This window comes from Eleginops maclovinus, chromosome 9 (genome assembly GCF_036324505.1).
Source record: "Eleginops maclovinus isolate JMC-PN-2008 ecotype Puerto Natales chromosome 9, JC_Emac_rtc_rv5, whole genome shotgun sequence".
Taxonomy (NCBI): domain Eukaryota; kingdom Metazoa; phylum Chordata; class Actinopteri; order Perciformes; family Eleginopidae; genus Eleginops; species Eleginops maclovinus.
Window position 1 is genome coordinate 7,364,960 of NC_086357.1, and position 22,415 is coordinate 7,387,374.

Consider the following 22,415-nt stretch of genomic DNA (forward strand, 5'->3'; position numbering starts at 1 on the left):
GTGTTGAACACTTTTGATTGAGAGCTCTTTACTTTAATTAAGGAGGACTAATGACCAATATGTAGTTTATTGTATTTAAAGTGGAAATACATATTTTTCAAAAGCATTACATTGATGGTAAGTAGTTAAGATACATAAGATCAACAAAGCGTCCCTGGGTTTATGCATTACTCCCATTTTGATTCTATAATTAAAAACTCTCCATTAAAAAGTAAAAAAAAAAAAAGTTAGTACAAAATAGCAATGATTGTACAATATTACAGCCATTTTAAAAAGGCCCCATTCACACCATGTTTCACACATAGTTTAAAATAAGCGGCGGAGCTGGCTTTGATTATTATGTTAACCTGGATCACTCCGAGTACAGCGGCCAAATTAAAACAGTCCCACAGATGCAGATTCCCCCAGCGCTCACAGTATATTTTAAAGGTATCAGTTACAAAGCTGAGCGCGCGAGAGAGAGAGAGTGACAGAAGGAGAAAAGAAACAGACAATATAGAAATGAGTGAAGTAGGTTAGGTTGGGATTTCTCTCTCATTGGACAGACTGTGTCGTGGATCCAGCCGCTAAAAATTCCTGCCGGCGAGGGGGGAGAGAAAAAAATCTGTCGACACGAGCTTTATCGCACGCAAGGAGGAGTTTGATAATAAACAAGACAAATGACTCAGAATAAACTCTGTATTTCCTCAACTATTCATCATCTCAGCAGCGTACTGAGTTAGCTGCCGCTGATATTGGGACTAAATTATGGACTCTGGGTCCATCCGAGTGATAACAGGATTGATTTTTAATTCCCAGGCTTCAGTTTCATGTTTCGCTGTGGAATGTCAGTGGTGCTTGGAACTGTAGTAGCTGATGTATTGGAGCCTCAAAGGAATGAGAAAGAGGGAAACATGGAGACAGAGACAGCCCGGGAGTGTTTGTTCTCAAAGCTGGAGTACTGCTGTTCAGGGTGGAGCGATGCCTTCTGGGATTGGCGGGGCTTGTTGACTCAGGCCCAGTTGGGTTCAATAACACAGATCAGCGAATAGTGATTCAGAAAAAACAATTCACGAGGGCAGAGCGCTGGCTGTTGGACGGGCCGACTGAAGGTAAACACTCACAGTTTAGCGTTTCCTCTGTGACACAACCATAGTTTCTTGATGAAGACAACCTGACCCGCTGACAGCCTCCATCACACACTGACCATCATGAAAAAGCAGGCTGCAGGGTTGGGTAGGGGTCTTATAACTGTCTGAGCTTTTTTTTCCTTACTTAATATTTGTATCTTTTCAATTTTTCTTTTTTTTTTTATCTTAAATGAAAGTAAACTTAAGTACTCTTACACACCTAGTAGTTTAAGAAAAAAGATAAATTGTTGGCAGCATTGTTCGTCTTTAGTGCAGTTTTGAGTTGACAGTGACACTGACCGTTTAGGATTAACACTGCAGTAAAGATGAAGTAATATTGATCACAGTGACTTATTGAAGATGATGAAGGTCCTACATGGACTATGGATAAAAAACAGATATGATAAAGTACTATTAATTATTAACCCTAATTTAGGCTTAGAAGTATCAGAAAGCTCCATACCTGCTCATGTACCCAGACTGTCCCAGCTCTCCATCCTGGAAGTCTGTGTAGAACTCCGGACTGATGGCACCATCTGTTGACGTTATCCCATCTGGATGAGACAACACAACATGGGTTATTAATCATGTAACTTAGCTTCTCACCCCCCTCTCAGTTTGAAAAGGAAAACAAGCTAATTATTCCTTTAAAGCTCTTAGTACCAGGGCTGTAGAACAGGTCGGGTCTCTCCATGATGTCTCTCTCCCCCATATAGGACTCTCCATCCTCCCCGAACAGGAAGGGCTCTCCCGCTTCATCCAATGGACGGTTCTCCACCATCTCCAGCCACTGACCGTTGTACCAGCGGAACTTCTCATTCTGGATCTTCTTTCCCCACTCCTCATCATATTCCTGGGGGGATGTAAAAGGGAAAAGAGGGTCAGGTGGAGAAGAAAACAACAGGAATTTGTCCACAAATCATTGCAAAATCTATTGTTTTTGAGACAAACGTATAGTATAATTCCAGCAGCTAATGTTCAATGACACATTGTTCTGCTCTGGAAAAATGATGTGACTTCTGTAAAAGTCAAGTTCAATGGTTGTCTCACCTTCAGTAATGGTAAAAGACTTCCGCCTCTTTCGGCAGAAATTAGTGTTACAGCAACAAACAAGGTAAGTCACAGGCAAGAACCATTACCCAAGCAGGACATCACAACACAGGAGAGAACACAATTACGTTTCGTAATGACAACATTTTTCTTCTCCTAAAATATATTTGGTCTTTGATTGCATGGTAAGATAGTTAAAGTAGGAATCCATGTTTTTACAACAGTATTAGAGGGAGTTAGTGCCATATCAGGTGTTGGAAAATGCATCAGCCTTTATTGGATCTTCTCATTCTCAATACAACACGTTTTTGACCTCAGCAAAACAGTTTGAACATCATGGAAATGTATCGTGTATAAGAGCAGTGAGGCAGAGCTCTGATCATTCTTAATAGAGGAGAGGGTTCAATTTGTGGGATTAACATGGCACAAAATGAGAAATGCTATACTGACCAATCGCCATAAGGCATAAAAGACCATACATGTAAAATCACAGCTCTGTATCAAGTCATGCATGTTTGACCGTGTGTCGTCTCCATCTTCTTCACTGAAGCTAATAAAAACCTCCGTCCGGCTCTCCTGTTTGCGTGCGTAGCCCGGGCGGGGACAACCACAGAGCTCTGTTTTCTTTTCTCGGTGGGGGCTGAAGGGGGAGCGATAAAGGCTGCCTTTGAGACCGCAACGAACCAGCCCGAAAGATTAATCATTCGGATGCAAAGCAGAGCCCCGCGGGTACTGACAGCTAGCAGAGACCCCAGAATCATACAGGCCTATTGACTGTCACAGAGGGCCACCTCACCCAAAGCACTGGAGGTGACAGTGGGACAGTTTGTCAGCAGGGGCTGAAAAAGCAGTGTGACTCATGTTTTTCCCTGAGAAATCATGTTCTTCTATTGGTTAAATATGCCTAATCAGTTGTTAGCAGCTGAGCTCATCACAGAATGAGCTCATCACACCGGGGCAAGGAAATGCACAACAGTTTTGGAAGCGTTTCAACATATTCCTCTGGAAATGTGGCCGGGCTAAGAATAAATCACAGTGAATTAAGCCTCTGTCCTACTTGGAACATCTACAAAGTTCCTCCTGAAGCCACGTGTGATTGTACATGAGCAGGGCCACAATGATCAAAGACCGAACATTTCAGGACTGTGTGTGTGTGTGTGTGTGTGTGTAGCTCTGTTTTCTCTCTCACCTCTGCTGTCCAGTTGCTGACACACTCCAGAGCCAAGCGGCTGCCTTTCATGTGGCTCGTGGCTTAATAGGTCTCACTGATAATTCCAATGAAACACTTCCTTTGCTCCGCTGCACTCCCTGGCTGTAATCTACAGCTAATTACGTGATCTGAGGTCTGGCAGCCATCACTCACTGACTGGGAACTGACCACACCTGTCAGTCATGAGGTGACTTGGGAGTTTATCGGTTTGTTAATCGCCAAAGTCAAATTTGACTGGGGCACATCAGTAAAATGTAAAGACTTTGTAAAAGGTGAAAATGTTGAGCTGAATAAGGCCACAGACCCACAAAGCATCAGTTTCACTATGTGAGACTCAGTTTGTTGTAACATTGTTTGTGGCTCTGCTTTATTATTTAAATTCAGGTCCTTGGTAGAAATGTAAACATCTTGTTTTAAAACGTTTAACACAATGATTATTTGAGTTGATTTTGTGTATATTCCTATTTTAGCTAAAAACCTAAACACGTTGCTGTGGTTGCTCTTCCTTAACAGTACCAATGTGAGTGCAATTCCTTAAAAAAAACACTTAAAACCAAATGACCGTTGGCTTGATGATTTTATAATACTTTATAATTGTGTCCAATTTTCTTAATGTTTTTCTTTATCTTTTCTTTTTCTTTTGAAAGGTGTTCCATAAATATGTACTTTGTTTGGGATGCATCATGCTGGGGGAAATGGTGGGAAATAGGGGCTCAGCAGCCTTGCAGCCATACATGAAATATGATCATTATTTGTTAAACTACTTTTCTTGTGACCTTGGAACCGAGCTATCAAACGGAGTGTATAAATGCTGTTTATAAGACATGTGTACTCACAGCGATGATATCCAGCGTGTTGTCGCAGACTTTGCGGATCTCTGTGTTGCTGTCGTGCATCAGGTCGATGAGGTACGCTGGGGCTTCTGAGAGTAGGACTCAAAGAAAGAAAACATTTTGTGTGCTCGGGGACATTGAAACAATCGCTTGTGTGTCCCTAATCAATCGCAGGGGGAATGATGGGGATGTGGTGGTATTGTGGTCCTATACTCTTTCATTTGAAGACAGAGACGGGACACAGGTGCCCCGCGGCTGGAGGAACGACTGTCTGCATTTGCTGTGATGAAGTGAACAGTTTCCTCCTACAGCGGTGCTTACATAAGATATTCCTGTTCTATTCTTCACGCAGAAAGAAAAACACCAATCATGCTGACAGAGGGCATATCTGTCATTTGACACAAACCGCCAGAGCCGACCACAACTGTCCACAATTACAGGCAGCTTAAAATACCCAGAGGGTTAAAAACAACTAAATCGAGGGGTTAAAGAGGTTGCTATGGAGACCTAATAGGGAATAAACAGAGAGATACATACAGTACCATTTGGACTAAACACACTAAAGAAGAATGAAAATATAGTCATTCTGGAGAGAAAGTATACAGTCAGTGTGACCATGACTGTTGAGAAGTCTATTGATTACATTCATGTCGATATCTCGCAACTCTACACATGTATCTCTTTCAATGGGTAAGAAATGTGGACTTTAATTAATTTAAATAAAAGGATACGCGTGTCTTTGACTATGACGTCTCTGGTAGCTTTGTGGAACACCATCTGGTAGAAAACGTAGACAATCTGACACACAAACTCATCATCCTCCTGTTGGGCTGGGGTGGAAACAGGTAGAGAAGGAAAAGAAAAACAAGATTTATTTTCAAAGTGGATTACAGAAGGATTTTCCCCCAATCAGAGATTTTGTTTTTTAGATTAAATAACATTATCCATGTAGATGAGGGGGATAGATCTTGACGTTTAGTCTCTGGCATTAAAAGCAAATTAAAAGCACGACATGGTTCATTTCATAATCCTTTGGAAAGCTGTATGGGAGTTGGTTGTTACCAGTGAGCAGCTCGATGAGAGCAGGAATGATGCCTGACTTGGCCAGCATGGCAGCACACGAGTCATCCATGGATACGGTGCCGATCATGATCACCACCTCCAGAATGAGGTCATCCTCAGCAGAACCTGACGTCAGGGAAAAGTACAAGTCGAAATGAAAACATTTGGCCTCTGAAAACGAGTAGAATCAAATAATGCTGAGCCAGGGAAAAGGTGCATGTTCTGTGAGTATTTGGGTCTGAACACACCGAGGTGATAGAGTTCTTTTGAGTACTGTGTTTTAAGATTAATGCAGTGTGGTTAACCTGTATTTGTAATAGAAGTATGTCAAAGGAATGGCTCTTTTTCCATTTGTGTCCTCAATTTTGTTTTGAAGGAATCCCAAGTGGCTCATCTTAATATCAATAAATAACATGTCAACATTTCATTGGTGGATCAAAGAGGGCTGGAAGTTACTGAAGATAGCTCAGATCTTTGGTTTCTCACCCAAAACCACATAAATTCACCGAACATGGCCCTAGCACCGGGTTTTGCAATCAATAAAAGGCTGTTAGAAATGTCAGGTTAGATTGAATCTGTTCTCCACTGAAGTTTTGAAACAATATATTTACAACAGCTTGTTCATTTTAGACTCAATTTTGGCTGTTAAAAAACAAAACAAATCAAGAACATTGGATTAATTATTTTAAATATGAATTGGGTTATGAAGAAAAAATAAATTACTGGTTAACTAGTCAAAGTCAAGTGTCAAAAAACGTTTTGCATGGGAGCTGAAACTCTGGTACTGCATTGGCACTAGTATCAAAACATACAACACACATAAAACTATTAAACATGCAAGGGTTCTTGTTATACATTTTAGACAATCATTTCTGGTCTTCACGGATCACAGATGTGGACCTGATTAGAAAGGACACCCTAAAAATGTTTACCATTAAGTTACCGTAAGAAACTACCCGGTTAAAAAAAAAGTCCAATAATAACAATTAAACTAGAAAATGCACACAATTAGGTCCGTCACTACATTGATGTTACTCTCTCCTTAATTTTTCCAATTTTACTGTCATGCTGTGTTAATGAAGGACCTAAACATATTGCACAAGACCTTTAATTCTGCTTTTATAAAAGACAGAAAAAGTGAAGCTGAGGTTTGGGGGGTCAGTGGTCATCAAAGGTAGAGATAAGACCTTAATGAGTGCTCTCCGTCCTCATGATCAGTGACACTCCGCTGATTAAAAGGTTAACACAGGGCATGGGAGAGACCATGCCTGTGGTTTGAAAAGGAGATATATGATAGAAATGTGGCAGGGTCTTCCTGTATGGATGCATCACTGCATGTTTTGTAACATTGGGTTTATAAAAAGATATTGCAATATTTTCACCATATAACACAAACTTTTTAAAAGCATTTCACACACACCTGGTTTAAGTCTGTCTTTCAGGTAGGGCACTAGGTTGTACTCCTTTAGTACAAGCTGCCAGTCCAGGTCAGGGATGGTGAGATTGGCCATTGTGCCCATACACTCGATCACAAACTCCTCGGCCTCGTCCTCAATGATCTGAGCTGCCAGGTCACCCACATGGTCCTAAAAGCAGACACACATATCATCTTTAAATGAGGGATAATAGATGGACAAACACAAAAAAACAGCATTCAGTTTCAGATTTTTTGTGCCAAATTCCCTTTTTCCTTCATCCTACTTTCACTCACAGGTTGATGGCATTGTCGCTACATGTTTCAGCTATGCATGCCATAGATATTTTTTTCATGGTATGCTAGGCTACTCAGAAATACCATCAAACAGGTTTTCCCCCCATGTGTGTCCACATGTTTTCGACCCACAGTAAGTCTCTGAATGGATGACTGTCGGTGTTATAGCGGTTCATGGAACCTGTCACTCCTGCGTTTCTTTTCCTGTTCGAATCAAACATTTTGAGATTTTGACATCAGGGTTTCTCAGACTCTTTATGTAATCTGAAGAGAAAGTGTAATGTTGCTGTGGAATCACTGTGAGGGCATGTATTTCTTTAACATCTGTTGAATCTGAACAATGAAAAGTCATGCTGTATGAACTACTAGCAGTTCCTGTTTTACTCTAGCCACGGATGTACAGTGAATTTATTTTGCAGAAAATATTTATTTTGTGTTTAACAAGATAGACACTACGCCACCATCAAGCAAAAAAGTGTTTGAGTTAAATAGACCAGTACTGACCAGGAAGAGGCTCTTGGTGGGTCCGTTGTGCTGAGAAAGATTTCTGATCATCTTCATCACCAGAACATCCTTAAGCTTCAGAGCACGCTTCATCAGCCTCTTCAGACCATTACCTAGGGCAGCCAGGAGACAGAAAGCAAGGACAAAGAGCACATTATACAAATCAAACACATAGGGTATGTGAAAGGTCCATAAGTTGTGTTCATTGTCTCTTTGGAGCTCATACCGTCACAGATGATCCGCGCATTATTCTTGTTAGCAGCCAGGTTGATGCAGAGTGAGATGAGTTCAACATCGATCTTCTTCTCCCCACAGTCAAACAGCATCTTCATCAGCTGTCAATCACAAGTTCCAAATGTCAGTTAACAGCTTAATTCAATCATTGCTGAGGATTAGGATAAATAACTGTATTACACATAGGTGTTTATGTGTAATAGAGTTAGAAAGTCATTGCTATTCATCTGTGTGTTTTTATGTATGTGCTGCAAGTATTTGGTGGATGAACTAGTAAGTAAGTGGGAGTAAATACCGACCGCTCAAAGAGAACACTTGAAAATTGACCATCGCAGTGCCTCATTTTGGTCAACCGCTCTTTAGTTAAAAAGTCAAAGAAAGGCGGTTCCCAAGGTGGTTGATTTTGTTTGTGTGCCTGGTTGCAATATGTCATTTTGAAAAACCTCACATTTTTAAAGAACATCCCTGACATCTATTTGAAGCAAAGGAGAGTAAAGAAAGCTGAGGGGGATGGATGAAAATAAATTGCATAATGATGTTTTTATCAGATGATAAGAGTGATTTAGAAAGACAGTGTTTGAGATAAAAGGCAAGCGTCATGCTATCCTCCCTAACACCCTCCTCCTCCTCCCTACCCCTGTCCGTCTCTCCTGCACTGATTTAACATTAAACAGGAAGAGCTTTGAGCTGAGAGAGGGTGTGGGTGTGGGGGGGGGGGGGGGGGGGAGCAGAGGTGCACTGCTTCCCTGTGAGGAGTCAGGAATCAGAGAGAGAGGGAGAGAAAGGCTGGGCCGGGCCTGGGTAAGGTATCACATACCAGGGGCCCCGGACCCCAAATCAGCCTCGTCTAGACTCTCTGGCACCTGCCTCTGCTTATTTACCACAGACAGCCACCGGAGGCCCAGTCAGGGCCCTACGCCACGCTGCAGCCTGACCAGCTCACACACCTCCGCCCCCCCCCACCTCCACTTCTGTTCCTCTCCTCCCTCACTCCTGACATCCCCGCTCTGGAAACCCCACATCTAGCACCAAACGGTGACCCCATTAAAAGCTGGAAAAGGGGAAAGGGCCAGGTCAGTCACTAGCCTGGGAAAGTGATAAAAGAGAGGAGTCTTAAAACAACTAAATAGGTGAGAGGATAAAAAGTTTGGGAACGGGGTGAAGCAGTTTGCTAAAGGTGCGTTTTTTACAGACACGGCAGTTGGATGAATATATTGATATCATGTGGGACAAGAAAACGTTTTGGTGGGGGCACTTGGATTATTAATTGGGAAAATGTGTCCATGTCCACACTAAACTGATCACATTTTCTAATAGATTATTTAAGTGTGAATATGAGTTTTTTTTTTAACTTCGATATCTGCATCTACAGACTTCTTTTGGGTGTAAACAACTTCAGTTTTTTTCTGTTTTCATGAAATAAAACAATTATTTGACCACAGTTTATTGGATAGATGAAACCTGTACATCAAGTGAAGAGTAAATCCAGTTTTTTGCAGAACTTTGCACAAGTTATATATAATAAATATTTTATGATCAACACATAATTAATGTTTATAACAGTACAATGTAGCTCCTCATAGTGTTATAAAATTCCCCAAATACAGGAAGTTTCTTCTTTTAAATTTTTCTGTCAAACTTCATTCTTTATCCATGTCAGTTAGTGGGATTGAAGGTCAAAAAGGAAAGAAAGACTTACAGCTTCACATTTAGCTAAATGTGGACTTACTCTGAGCAAAAGATGGATGGATTACATTGGAAAAATGGAGGCAGAGGAGGGTGGTGAGGTGAGAGTGAGCGGGCCTCGGGGCGGGGTCGGAGGTCGCATCCTGGTCATGCTGCTAGCCCCGCATCCTTTCTTACCACGGGGGGAGCCTGGGGTTCAGATCTGATGCTGACGTGACCTTCTGAACAAACAACCGACTCTCCTGGCCACATCTGGCCCAAATTTACACCCAATCTCAACAAACAAACACAACGCACATTTAGCTAATCGCCGACGATGAGAGGAGCGACTGACCGGGTCAACTCAATCAGGAGGGAGTGTAACTCAACAAAAATGTTGTGATCGAAAGTTGAAAGAAGCACGCCTGAGGGGGTGTTGAACTTTAGCTGTGAACTTCATTTTACTGATCGTAATTTCATTTCATTTGGTGAAAAATTGTGCTGTTTTTCTGTTGATGTACTAGTTTAGCAATGCTAATGTGGATAAGATACAGAAAAGGATTAAATGAAATGAGGATGTTGGCAGGACCGAGAAGGAAAAAAAAAAAAACTGTCTTCATCGCAGTGAGCAAAGACTGTGCAGCAGTCCTCTGGTGGTTTTTGGTTCCAGATGTGTCACGGGTGCCTCCCTCTAGCTCTGTTTCTCATGCATTAATTCCCGGGTGCTGTTAGCTGCCCATGCTAATGTGTCTGCCTTGGTCTGTTGGCGGTGTACATTAGCCAGTCTTACCTGCGGTATGCAGTCTGTATCGGCAAACATGGACTTGAATCTGTCGTCCATGCTGATGTGGTACAGAATGCACATGCTGAACTGTCTCTGGCCCTCGTCAGCTGCAACATAAACACAGGAGGAGAAGAAAAGTCAATGGGTGAATGACTGGTTGTGCCTTTACGCTTCGTGGGATGCCAATGACCACATCTAGGAGAGCTATGTGTTTTTTGAAAATATTAATGAGCTGAATGGCCTTTTTAACCAGGAGTTCTGTTGGAGGTCAAATTGCATTAGGTGCAGAATCAGCAGTCGGCTGCAGTTTCTCAATTTGTCGCGTCTCAAGGGCAGCTGAGCGCAGGAAAAACAATATTTAAAAGGTTAAATGTGGATCTTCAGCAGGCTACTACTGCAGAAGAAAAGCATGCTTTTCATGATGCTCAAAGGGACAGTTATACTGAAAAACTTAATTTATTCAGGCTTTGAGATATCCAGATATGTCTGGCAAAATGGAATTTTATTTCTGCTACACACAGCGGCAAGGGATAATTCTGGCAAATTATTTCATTTTCCTTTTCTCAAAAAATTCCATGTACAGAGCCAAACCAAAATTTAATGTAACTTCTAAAAGATATTGTATGTCTGTCATAGCCTGATAATCTTCTTTGTCTGTGCTAGGTCCATGTTGTGCAAACATGTTTTAAAAACTCAATGAGCCACATTGTGGCACTGGGAGCAGTTTTTCTATGATTGCCATTAACACATCCATTTTTTTTAATTAAGCCTTATGGAGAAAGAAGACTACATTTGTGTAAAGATATACAACTTCAGTTAAAAAATATTGCAGCCGAGAGCCACAGATTGTAGTTTAAAGAGTATTGGGAGACGGACTAACATGTTGTTGGCTTGAACAGAAAACACATAGAATGATGCCAGTCTTATTTCAAAAACATCTCTTCTCCCTCCAGAAACAGTGACTGGTGTTAGGATACTCCACAGACCTTACTGAGGGCAGTTTTCTCCAGCAGAAAGTAGTTCCAATGAAAACTGTGGACAGTGAGGTCTGTGGATTCTCCAGAGAGAGACTGGGACAGTGTTCGTGTAGAGACATCACATTCATGTTGATTTACAAAAAAAAACAAAGTTGCATTAATAATGTCTTTGCTACTTGGAGGTTGTGGAACAAGCTCAAATCGTCCAAAAGCAACACCTTTTGCCCAACATACAGTGGGGCAAAAAAGTATTTAGTCAGCCACCAATTGTGCAAGTTCTCCCATTTAAAAAGATGAGAGAGGCCTGTAATTTTTATCATAGGTATACCTCAACTATGAGAGACAGAATGGGGAAAAAAAATCCAGGAAATCACATTGTAGGATTTTTAAAGAATTTATTTCAAATTATTGTGGAAAATAAGTATTTGGTCAATAACAAAAGTTCATCTCAATACTTTGTTATATACCCTTTGTTGGCAATGACAGAGGTCAAACGTTTTCTGTAAGTCTTCACAAGGTTTTCACACACTGTTGCTGGTATTTTGGCCCATTCCTCCATGCAGATCTCCTCTAAAGCAGTGATGTTTTGGGGCTGTCGCTGGGCAACACGGACTTTCAACTCCCTCCAAAGATTTTCTATGGGGTTGAGATCTGGAGACTGGCTAGGCCACTCCAGGACCTTGAAATGCTTCTTACGAAGCCACTCCTTCGTTGCCCTGGCGGTGTGTTTGGGATCATTGTCATGCTGAAAGACCCAGCCACGCTTCATCTTCAGTGCCCTTGCTGATGGAAGGAGGTTTTCACTCAAAATCTCACGATACATGGCCCCATTCATTCTTTCCTTTACACGGATCAGTCGTCCTGGTCCCTTTGCAGAAAAACAGCCCCAAAGCATGATGTTTCCACCCCCATGCTTCACAGTAGGTATGGTGTTCTTTGGATGCAACTCTGCATTTTTTCTCCTCCAAACACGACGAGTTGAGTTTTTACCAAAAAGTTCTATTTTGGTTTCATCTGACCATATGACATTCTCCCAATCCTCTTCTGGATCATCCAAATGCCCTCTAGCAAACTTCAGACGGGCCTGGACATGTACTGGCTTAAGCAGGGGGACACGTCTGGAACTGCAGGATTTAAGTCCCTGGCGGCGTAGTGTGTTACTGATGGTAGCCTCTGTTACTTTGGTCCCAGCTCTCTGCAGGTCATTCACTAGGTCCCCCCGTGTGGTTCTGGGATTTTTGCTCACCGTTCTTGTGATCATTTTGACCCCACGGGGTGAGATCTTGCGTGGAGTCCCAGATCGAGGATGATTAGCAGTGGTCTTGTATGTCTTCCATTTTCTAATAATTGCTCCCACAGTTGATTTCTTCACACCAAGCTGCTTACCTATTGCAGATTCAGTTTTCCCAGCCTGGTGCAGGTCTACAATTTTGTCTCTGGTCTCCTTTGACAGCTCTTTGGTCTTGGCCATAGTGGAGTTTGGAGTATGACTGTTTGAGGTTGTGGACAGGTGTCTTTTGTACTGATAACGAGTTCAAAAAGGTGCCATTAATACAGGTAACGAGTGGAGGACAGAGGAGCCTCTTAAAGAGGAAGTTACAGGTCTGTGAGAGCCAGAAATCTTGCTTGTTTGTAGGTGACCAAATACTTATTTTACCGAGGAATTTACCAATTAATTCATTAAAAATCCTACAATGTGATTTCCTGGATTTTTTTTTCTCATTCTGTCTCTCATAGTTGAGGTATACCTATGATAAAAATTACAGGCATCTCTCATCTTTTTAAATGGGAGAACTTGCACAATTGGTGGCTGACTAAATACTTTTTTGCCCCACTGTATATGATCTATTCATTTCTGTGCATTGTCACTTATGCTAAGTCTCACATTTAAAGACACTGCACACAATGTCTCATGGGGATTTCATGACCATGTATCCTTTTTACACATTTGGCTTGAATTTGGTATTGTTGAACTTATATTTCATTCCTTATATGTAGCTTGGAAAAGCACACTAAAAATAATTGTATATGAAACTAAATACAGGCAATGAAGGTATTTGAATTGGTTGAAATGAAGATATTTATTAAAGCAGCTATTACAGTAGATCATTTGTACTAAACAGAAGTGTATTTCATTAGAATACTATTTGTAGGCCGGGACAAGTCTGCAGCACCACAATGCTACTTCAGTCATTCGGCATGAACCTAGACAAATGAAACCAGAACCATTTGCATAGATACATATGAGTCCATTTTATTGTACTGATCCCTTAACGTGTGTGTAATTAATGTATTACTCCGGAACTACAGTTGTGTGATCTTATCAAGCCTCCACACCGGCGTGGAGGAGATAAAGGCAGAATGGATTGAGTGTTAGACTGTCGGTGAGCCCAAGACTTTCATGAGTTTGACCTCTGACCAGAGCTGGGGGGGGGGGGGGGGGGGGGGGGGGGGAGCTGGAGGAGCAGCCAGCCCGGGAGAATTAACAGAGTTCAGATCAGAGTTTGACCCGGGAACTTTTCATTAAGAGAAGTGTTAAGAGAGAGGCTCTTCACTGGAGCAGAACCACCGACAGACCTCCTGTAATGCCCACCAGCCTCCAGAAGCCCCGACCAGGTCCAGTTAAAACTGGTCCCAGCCGTGTTCGGTCACTGGCCGTACAGGGAGCCTTATCGGCAAGTATTAGATCCAGATGTGCTCAGTGAAGCCCTGGAATCACAGAAGGGAGAGACGGGCTTCTAGCTTTAATTGGGAAAACAGGAGGAAGCATCAATTTTACTGCCTTTAATAAGTTTAAGCTACGCTGCTTGCTGCTCTGGACCTTCCAGTGCAGCCAGCGATTGGCCATAACATCTGCTTCTCATTAGCGATCCTTTACCTCAGCCGATACCTTAAAATGCACATGAAAACAACCAAGCGCACACACACGGAGGCAATAAGCTCCTGCAGACCTTGCGGAATCACTGCTGGTAGGAACATGGAGGATCCTTTATGGGCGAAGAGAGAGATCCCATTAAATGTTCAAAACACTGGTAGGGTTGGGGCAAGAGAGAAAAAAAAGGTGAGGGGGAGCTGTTAAGAATTAACTAGACTGTTCAGGGGCAGTTAGTGGGCGAGCTAATCTCCAATTACACTCCAGCCCGATTTAAAACCTCCCCAAACTTCGTAAAATTACACCCGCACACATTAAGAGGCGTCTGGGCAAGCTTTTGTGGACAGCGCTGCTCCGTTGTTATTGCATTTTCTGAATAAACAAGCAAGCTGGGTTGGGTCTTTGGAGACATCACACGCCACATGATGGGGGAGAAATGCTCTTAAAATTGGACCCCACCCTCACTTAAGTCCCCTAATTTGTTTTTGCAATGTAATGAAGGTCATGCTGCATTAAAAGGGTGAAACAAGTTTGGAGTGAGTGGCAATCTGTAAATAAGGCTGTTGATTAACAGCTTTAACATGTTTTTTTATTTAGTATTGTCCAACAAAAATATTCTGCAACCCGTTTAAAAACTATCAGGCAAGACTTGATTTGGAAACATTTTCGTGTCCAATTAATTTCTGGCATTATCTACAAATATTATTTTCATGATCATCTACTGATCAACTGGTAATTAATCAATCAACTATTTAATTAATCCAGAAATTATTTATTCTACAATAGTGGAACCCAACAAGGGAAACAAGGTAATCTGATTAAGTATTAAAGGGTTAAGAGAGAAAGAAATGTTGTCATTATATTACAGGCAGTGTAATACGGATGCAGACATCTTTCGGTCCGTGCGTACAGTCAACGACCTCTCTACTTCTGTATCATATATGGATGTGTGAAAGCTGCGCATGGACATTAACAAGTAATCTTCAGACTTGGGCCATGAATGGACACAACATTTACATTACACAGACCCTTTGAGCTATATGGAAGCAAAAAAAAGCCCTCAAGTCTTCTTTCAGCCCGACCAACTACCCAAAACCAACCTTCAAATTTTTCCTTCCAAACGACTTGGTCAGTTGACAATTATTTTTGCTTTTTAATATAATTCTGTTAATTAACTAATCAATACATTGTTTCTGCACTTTCTGTAAACGTCAATTTGAGTTCCAGTGGAGATGGGATGATCGACTGGGATGTGATGATTGTAATGATGACAAGTGGAGGCTCCCGCTCCACTTTCATCTCATCATCAGGGGTCCTGACCTGGGTCCTGGTTTTGGTTCTGGATGCCCCCCCCCCTCATCTGTCTTCTCTCTTTGGAGATAAGAACAAAGTCCTCATGCAGAGTGTGTCAGTTGAAAAGGAGGATAGTCGGCAGTGAAGCAGATGATTGATGACGCGTCGGCTCACATACAGAGGGCATTACACACATAAGCAAACACACAAATACAGGCAAACTCAACAGTGTCAAAACTGTGAGCAGGCGTAATGTTTCACTGTTAACTTATATTATGTGTGTGCCTTGCTTCCTGTATGAGCAACCCCCACTTCCCAAAAAACAGCCTCCTTCCCTAAATCTCTGAAGACCTCTCCACCTCTCCGGCTCGCTCCTGCAAAAACAACATTTGTGCAGAGGCTCTGGCATGTTATTTTAACAAATATATTATATTAATTATGCGCTGTTACCCGAGCCTCCCCCTGAGAGGCTTCAAAAGGCCCGTCAGATAGGATTCTGACCGTGTCACACGACCTCGCGGATGAGACAACACACCAATCGCACGCTCTGCAGATTTCAGGAGGTCACTGCTGTAATGGCCACCAAAGGCCTGGGTGCTGTGTAAGCTGCACCTGCACGTACGCCGCAGTAATAACAGATTAAAGGCTCCACCGCCGGCTCAGAATGGATGAGTGTTTCTTCTTCATGTGTCTGTTTCGAGGAGTGAAAACCTGAAATAATGATTCCCCTGATGCAAATACAGACAGAACAACCTCAGTTGTAAACACACAGATAAACACACACAATAAACCGACATAAACACAACTACAGGAACACAAACAGTAATTTGTAAACAGTTAGACGTATTACCGAGCAGTGATGAGAATCTGGGAAGGAGTCCTGCCTGGACCATCTGGCTGCGCAGCGTCGTGTCGAAGGAGAGGTTGAGCAGGAGGCGTAGGTTGGTGCTCAGGAGCTCTTCGTGCTTGCAGGGAACCAGCTGAGCCAGCTTCTCCACGGCAAATGTTTCAGCCTGCAGACAACGGACAAGGGAAAGGAAAACGTAAGGTTCTGCGCCAAAAGCAAACCGGCATCTGTAAAAATGAATAATACTGAAAGTCTAGCTCTAAAATATAACCCTGACTCAACAATATGCCAGTATATGAGTCCTGCAACAGGTTGGAGAAGCACAAATAAGTTGTGACTGGCAACAATTTATATAAAACTTTTGTTATCATCATTATATGATTATTATCATGTTATCAAGCATTATCTATAGTATTATCAAGCAACTATCAATCAATGTAAGTATATTTAACAATCCGGATACAAAATGTTTATATGTTCACTGAAGTCCTTAATTCTGTTTTCTGTCTTAACAGATACTTACCTGTACATCTTTTTAATCATTTTATTTTTGTTTTATTATCCTGTGTGAAACACACTGTCCTGTTTTTCATTCTTATTCTGTTGCTGCTTTAACTACTGAATTTTCCCAGGGGGATTAATAAAGGTAAAGCTTATCTTATCTAATCTTTATCCTGTTTTAAGCATTTAAAAACCGGTATTTCCAAGAAAAGAAAGACCATAAGGGATTACATTTCTACAGCTGAAATGCTTAAAAGATGACATTTGAAGAGAATAATAAAAAGATAATATGGTTATCTATACAAGCATACAGACTTAAAACATACATGGGCAGAATGTTTGCATTCAATTACTCCACAAAAAGTACACATAGTTTTAAAGTATTTGTCACACTGAAAATAACTTTAGTAAACATCTGCATAACGTATTGATATCTTCCCTTTACTTTTTTAATAACCTGATGACAAGCTTGGACAACGTTCACATGATCTACAGGCAGGTGGAGGTGTTGAGCTGATGACAGAACTACATCTAATAACACAAAGTCACACCCCGGCGAATCTTTAGGGGATCAATGATGTGTGAAAAGGTGCGCAGCGTGGTGGCGCTTGGACTGCATCTGTCAATATGACTGTCAGAGTGACACAGCAGTGCTCGTCAGGCTGGTGCCGCTTGTTAACATGCCAGTCTCCCCTCTACTGTGGTCTCTCCACAGCCAGATATCACAGTGACGCAACCTGCTCCCATTTAAAAACGCACTCGCTGCTACTGTGTGTAAAACCAGCTCCAGTCGCACCATCACAAACCAGACCTTGAGCAGCATAATCAACTGCAGCCTGCGTCAATTACCACTGACATTCCCCTTCCATTAGTGACAGCGGCAGAAAATAAACTCATCACATTGTTTTGGGAGACTTATCTGATTTGGATAAAGTCACAATACGTTTGCAGAGTAAACAAAACGTGATGACACACAGTATAATTAAGTGATCACTTTTTTTTAATCAATTAAACAGCCATGTCTTTAAATGGAAACTCATTTCCCCTTGTGTAAACTGATATACTCAACAGAGTGAAAGTGTTGAAACCACTATTTCCCTGCTGGACACATGCTTGAGTGGGTCCAAACCCCCTGAAGGGTTCTTTAATCTGAATCAAAGATACACTGAGGGGGAAACAAGGAGATAAAACCAGTTCCTAACAGGGTCTGGCTTTGATAAAGTCCCACAAACTGAGTGAGATTGGAACCAGGTGGGGCTGGATTAGGGAGAAGTCGGAGCGCTGAGGTGCCTGTACGAGCGCAGTGGGACACGTGGCCAAAAGCGGACATTCTAAGCATTTATAAAATTGAAATTTGATAAGCGTGGTTTCAACCGGCATTCCTTCTGGGGAAGGTCATTTGTCAAAGTGACTTTGGGAGTGTTTTACACAACAAATAAAGAAAGATTGTTTCCTCTTAAATGGACTAATTTAGTTTAAATGTCTCAAAACAACGCTGTAAAAAAATGCATTAATAAGAGATGTAAAGAAGGAAGATTAGTTGGTAAAAAGTCAAAACCGCACACTGACGCCCTTCATTTCAAACTATGAACAGTTCTGCTGGGCTGCTACCACAGACGCTTTAATAATTATTTAAAGTTAAAAGAAAATGTGGTGATCGAAGATTAGTTAGTCATACAAGGTTTTCTCAGTTTAGACATAATAATTAAGTACAAAATATTTTAATGTGAGAGGTATTGTAAATAATTTCAAAATATATATTTTGAGATTTAAAAATGCAAATGCAGAAAAAGATTAAAATAATCCTACTACTCATGTTTTAGCAGTTTTAAGCCTTTTGAAATATTGATCGAAGATTAAGCCAGAAGGCAGAACTAGAGCTCTTAACTAGAGCAGGATATGTTGGGTAGCCATCACACACAGGCACATAATGAGGTATGAGTTTTAAATGTGTTTATAGTGAAAAATAACTAGTAAGTGCAATCTTTATAATGTATACAGTTTATGTCTATAAAAAAAACTCCCTGTCTCACCATATCATTCTTGTTCTCCAGGAAGATGGAGAGCTTCTTGAGGAAGGACACCACCACCAGCAGCAGCTCCTCGTCCTCCCGGTCCAGGATCTTCACCAGCATGTGGACGATATTTTTATTCCTCATCTTTAGCTCTGTACGGGTGTCTTCAGCCAGGTTCAGCAGCAGGCCCAGAGCCACTGCAGGGTGAAACAGAGACTACAGGATCAGGCCGGGAAACATGGACAGTAATCTAGTTGCAACTCACTTTCCCTCTGTGTTTTCTTGCTTTTTAAAGTCATATCTATTTTAGTTTAAATGTGCCTCTCGAGTCCTCAACAAATATTTATTTAGTTGATATTTAATTTGTCAGCCATTTCTATGAATTTTAAACACATTGTTTTGTCTTCATTTTGTTTAAAAACGACATAACAGAAGAGCATAGCAATTTGTCGATTGGTGTAGCTTGAAACAACTATTCTTCTTGATAATCTGCATAATATGAATTAATGCACATCAGGTACATTTTCACATCTTTAAGACAAATGTTGTTATACCTGCACAAGTACATTGAACATACATATTCTAGAAGTGATGCATATACATTTGTGCAAACTTCCCTAAACTTCAGTCAAACACAACAGTGCAAACGTTTTCTGATAACTATGGAATAAATACATTGCATAAAACGTTTCAACATTTACCTCTGAGAAGATGCTCCTGTTTGATCAGAAGGCTCTGGTACTTTCTGAAAGACTTCTCATGTTCTTTTTTCAGATTTTGGTTCTCAGAGAATTCTTCATGTGTTATAAGTCAAGGAACTCCATTGTATCCAAAAAGCCTCAGAGTCATCTTATACAGTACCGTTACAAATGTCACCAAGTATAGTATTGAACAAACTTTATATTATATTTATAATAAAATGGCTTTAAAATGAAAAAGATGTTCCACTTTTAAGAGAAAGGATATAGGCTTTTTTCTTCTTCTGTAGTTCGTCTTGCCAGAGGTCATATCTCTTCAGCTCATGCTCAATAATATTCATACACAGGGCTCCGATCTTGAAATGTGTGACCAGGCCATGGAACTGGGAGAAACTAGAGAAAAATAAGAGGGAGAGAAAGAGACCATTTATCCAAAATTGTTTTAAAAAGTGAAAAATCCACCATCTTAGAGATTTAGGATTCCAGCTGGGAGCTGTCACTAAAATGACCCAATCCGTCACCCCTGAAGTAGTTTACAAAGTAAACTGTCAAAGTCAAAACACATCCAGTCAAACAGTACGTCCTGGTCCGACTTATAATCAGTCCAACTTGAACCATTCCACAATCCAAACAGCATAACATGGAGATGGACACGAGCCAAGAGGGACGATCAGTTTTCAGACAAACACGTCCTCTCTCAGCCTAAATCAGCTCTGACAGACATTTATGTATTATTCTAGCAAGGGCTAATTTTAGTGTTTCCTAACCCCCAGTTGGAGAGTGAAACTTCAGTACAAGGTATGCTGCCAAAAGGTGGATGACTACTGTAAGAAAGGGGAGGGCAGTAAAAAAGAAAAGAGAGCAGAGGCAATTCGTGGTGTGGGTCAGTAATGTTACAACAGAAATGTATCATTACTGCACACAAGGAGGCAACCATATGGCTCTTAAAAATGTTTAACTGCCCTAATTTGGTTAACTGGCTTTGTGCTGCAAATACAAAAGAATGTAAAGTTGTGTTTTGTTGATTTAAGCTTTTCTTTGTTTCAGCTTCTTGGTCCCAGAGACAGGGAATTCTTAATACTAGTCCCTTTCCTGTTAACATGAAAATGCAGCCTGACATTTGTTTTCCCAGTGTCTTGACTGTCCGACTTTACCCCCACCCAACACCTCTGGGATGAACTGGAGAAACAAATGTGAGCCGGACCACACTGTATTAAAGTGCACGTTGAAAGGAAACACGGTTCTGTTTATACTACATTGGTTGTCTGTCCATGAGAGTAAACGTCTTTGGCAGTGGGCATGGCTAAATGAATACATGTACATACACCCATGCAACCATGAAACATTGAAGACTATACGGTTATAAGTTTTCAATTACTTAAAAGGTGTACTTAACCCAAAATCCACAGCCACATTGCATTTAATACCAACTCAACAAATATGGAGGGCTTTAGGGATTTATTATTTTTGTATGTTAACCAGTAAGTTAGCATGACCCTGGTTCCCCTTTACAAAGTAAACATGATTATTGGATTCAATTTTGGAATAATAATAATATTATTATTATTATTATTATTATTAATAATAATAATAATAATAATAATAATAATAATAATAATAATAATAATAATAATGCTAACTAGCACAATTTCTACAACAAGATAATCTTCACAAATGAAACACACTTTTAGGAAGTTTGAGGCATACATGCAATCATTGTAGGTATTAAGATACCACCTTAATGTAAAATGTGAAAATAGTTTAAGCTTGTTTTGACCACAGACCTTTCTGGCATGACAAAAATAATTGTTACTGCCATTGAGGAAAAAGGCAGTGCAAAAAACTTCAACTAATATCGAAGTTTACCGACTGCAGAACTCTGTTGGTATAGCAAATTAAGATTTGTCAATGTTTTTGTATGCAGACCAAAACAATAAAGAAAGAATAACACATAAAGGATTACAAACACCCAATATAAATAAGTCAGAAGTAGACACTTTCGGCTTTTTATAGAAGAACAGGTTTACCTGGAGAAGCAGAAGAAGACATAGATGATGGTTGTGGCCAGGTCCACGCTCTGCTTCCAGTCCTCCCTCAAGACTCTGGCCAGGGCTCCAATGGCCGCCTCTGAAGACGGACATACAAAAACATTGCAATAAAGACACGCACAAAAGGCAGAAATAAAGAAAAAGGTCAAACAAAGAGAAGGCAAGATAGTAAGGAATGACTACAGATCAGAAAGAAAAACAAAAGTGTCTGTGTGTGGAATTCAATCAGAGTCAGATTGCGCAGAGAGCGGTGCAGCTGGAGGTTAATTTAAAGAAGCGTGGGGGAATGCGATGAGGTCGGAGGCTCCTGAGGATTTTGAGCGATGGGTGCTTCTCAACCTAAAGACGTGCGTCCCAGGGTTTGTCTCCGCTTTCCACCCTGACCCCATTCCTTTGGGTTCACACGAACACTCTGCTCTTATCAAGTCTGGATGGGTTGATGCGGTGCGGCAGACAGAGTGAGCGGACGACGCGTTATGACAGATACAAATGAAGCTGTGCCATCTCACCACAGCAGCACGGGATGATGGCTTTGTGCTGTTGCGAGAGAAACAGCCCGGTTGTCACGGAAGGGAGCAGAAGTGAAGCTGTGCTTTGTTTTTTTAACAGGGGAGCAGAGAGGACATGCTGATAAAAGTCAGACACTCAAGCAATACTCTACGTTTTTGTGAAAATACAGTTTTGGAATATGACTGCACTTTTCAACTTTAGCCATTGGATCTACTTTGCAAGGAAAAAGAACACGTTCTGAATAATTGAGCATCAAAGTTCATCCTAGACTTTTTCAGAGCTGTCAAGCACAACTCAAGGTCTTCCTCTGGAGATGGAGTCTGCTCAGATGTCACACAGAGTCATCATTCCAACAGTCATTGGATGGCCAGGATCAGAACAGAGGCCATTCATATGCCTCTCCCTGCATGCACTCCACAAATGTTTTGTCAAACAGCTTCAGTATGTAAAAGGGACAGACATATTACAAAATGGACAGCAGAGGCGGATCAG

At 41.2% G+C, this 22,415-nt stretch overlaps 1 protein-coding gene across 1 annotated transcript in view; it reads right to left on the bottom strand.

The window, feature by feature from the left end:
* The window catches only part of kifap3a (kinesin-associated protein 3a), a 29,756-nt gene that overhangs the window by 4,217 nt on the left and 3,124 nt on the right, over positions 1 to 22,415 (bottom strand). Inside the window, exons 6-19 of the mRNA XM_063892311.1 lie at positions 21,393 to 21,492; positions 19,636 to 19,758; positions 19,369 to 19,469; positions 18,686 to 18,864; positions 16,155 to 16,317; positions 10,169 to 10,269; positions 7,706 to 7,814; positions 7,480 to 7,592; positions 6,685 to 6,850; positions 5,265 to 5,390; positions 4,934 to 5,032; positions 4,206 to 4,291; positions 1,773 to 1,962; positions 1,573 to 1,663 (exon numbers count right to left, since the gene is read on the bottom strand). Of these exons, the coding sequence (XP_063748381.1) occupies positions 1,573 to 1,663; positions 1,773 to 1,962; positions 4,206 to 4,291; positions 4,934 to 5,032; positions 5,265 to 5,390; positions 6,685 to 6,850; positions 7,480 to 7,592; positions 7,706 to 7,814; positions 10,169 to 10,269; positions 16,155 to 16,317; positions 18,686 to 18,864; positions 19,369 to 19,469; positions 19,636 to 19,758; positions 21,393 to 21,492 (1,747 nt within the window). The remainder of the gene's footprint in view (positions 1 to 1,572; positions 1,664 to 1,772; positions 1,963 to 4,205; positions 4,292 to 4,933; positions 5,033 to 5,264; positions 5,391 to 6,684; positions 6,851 to 7,479; positions 7,593 to 7,705; positions 7,815 to 10,168; positions 10,270 to 16,154; positions 16,318 to 18,685; positions 18,865 to 19,368; positions 19,470 to 19,635; positions 19,759 to 21,392; positions 21,493 to 22,415) is intronic.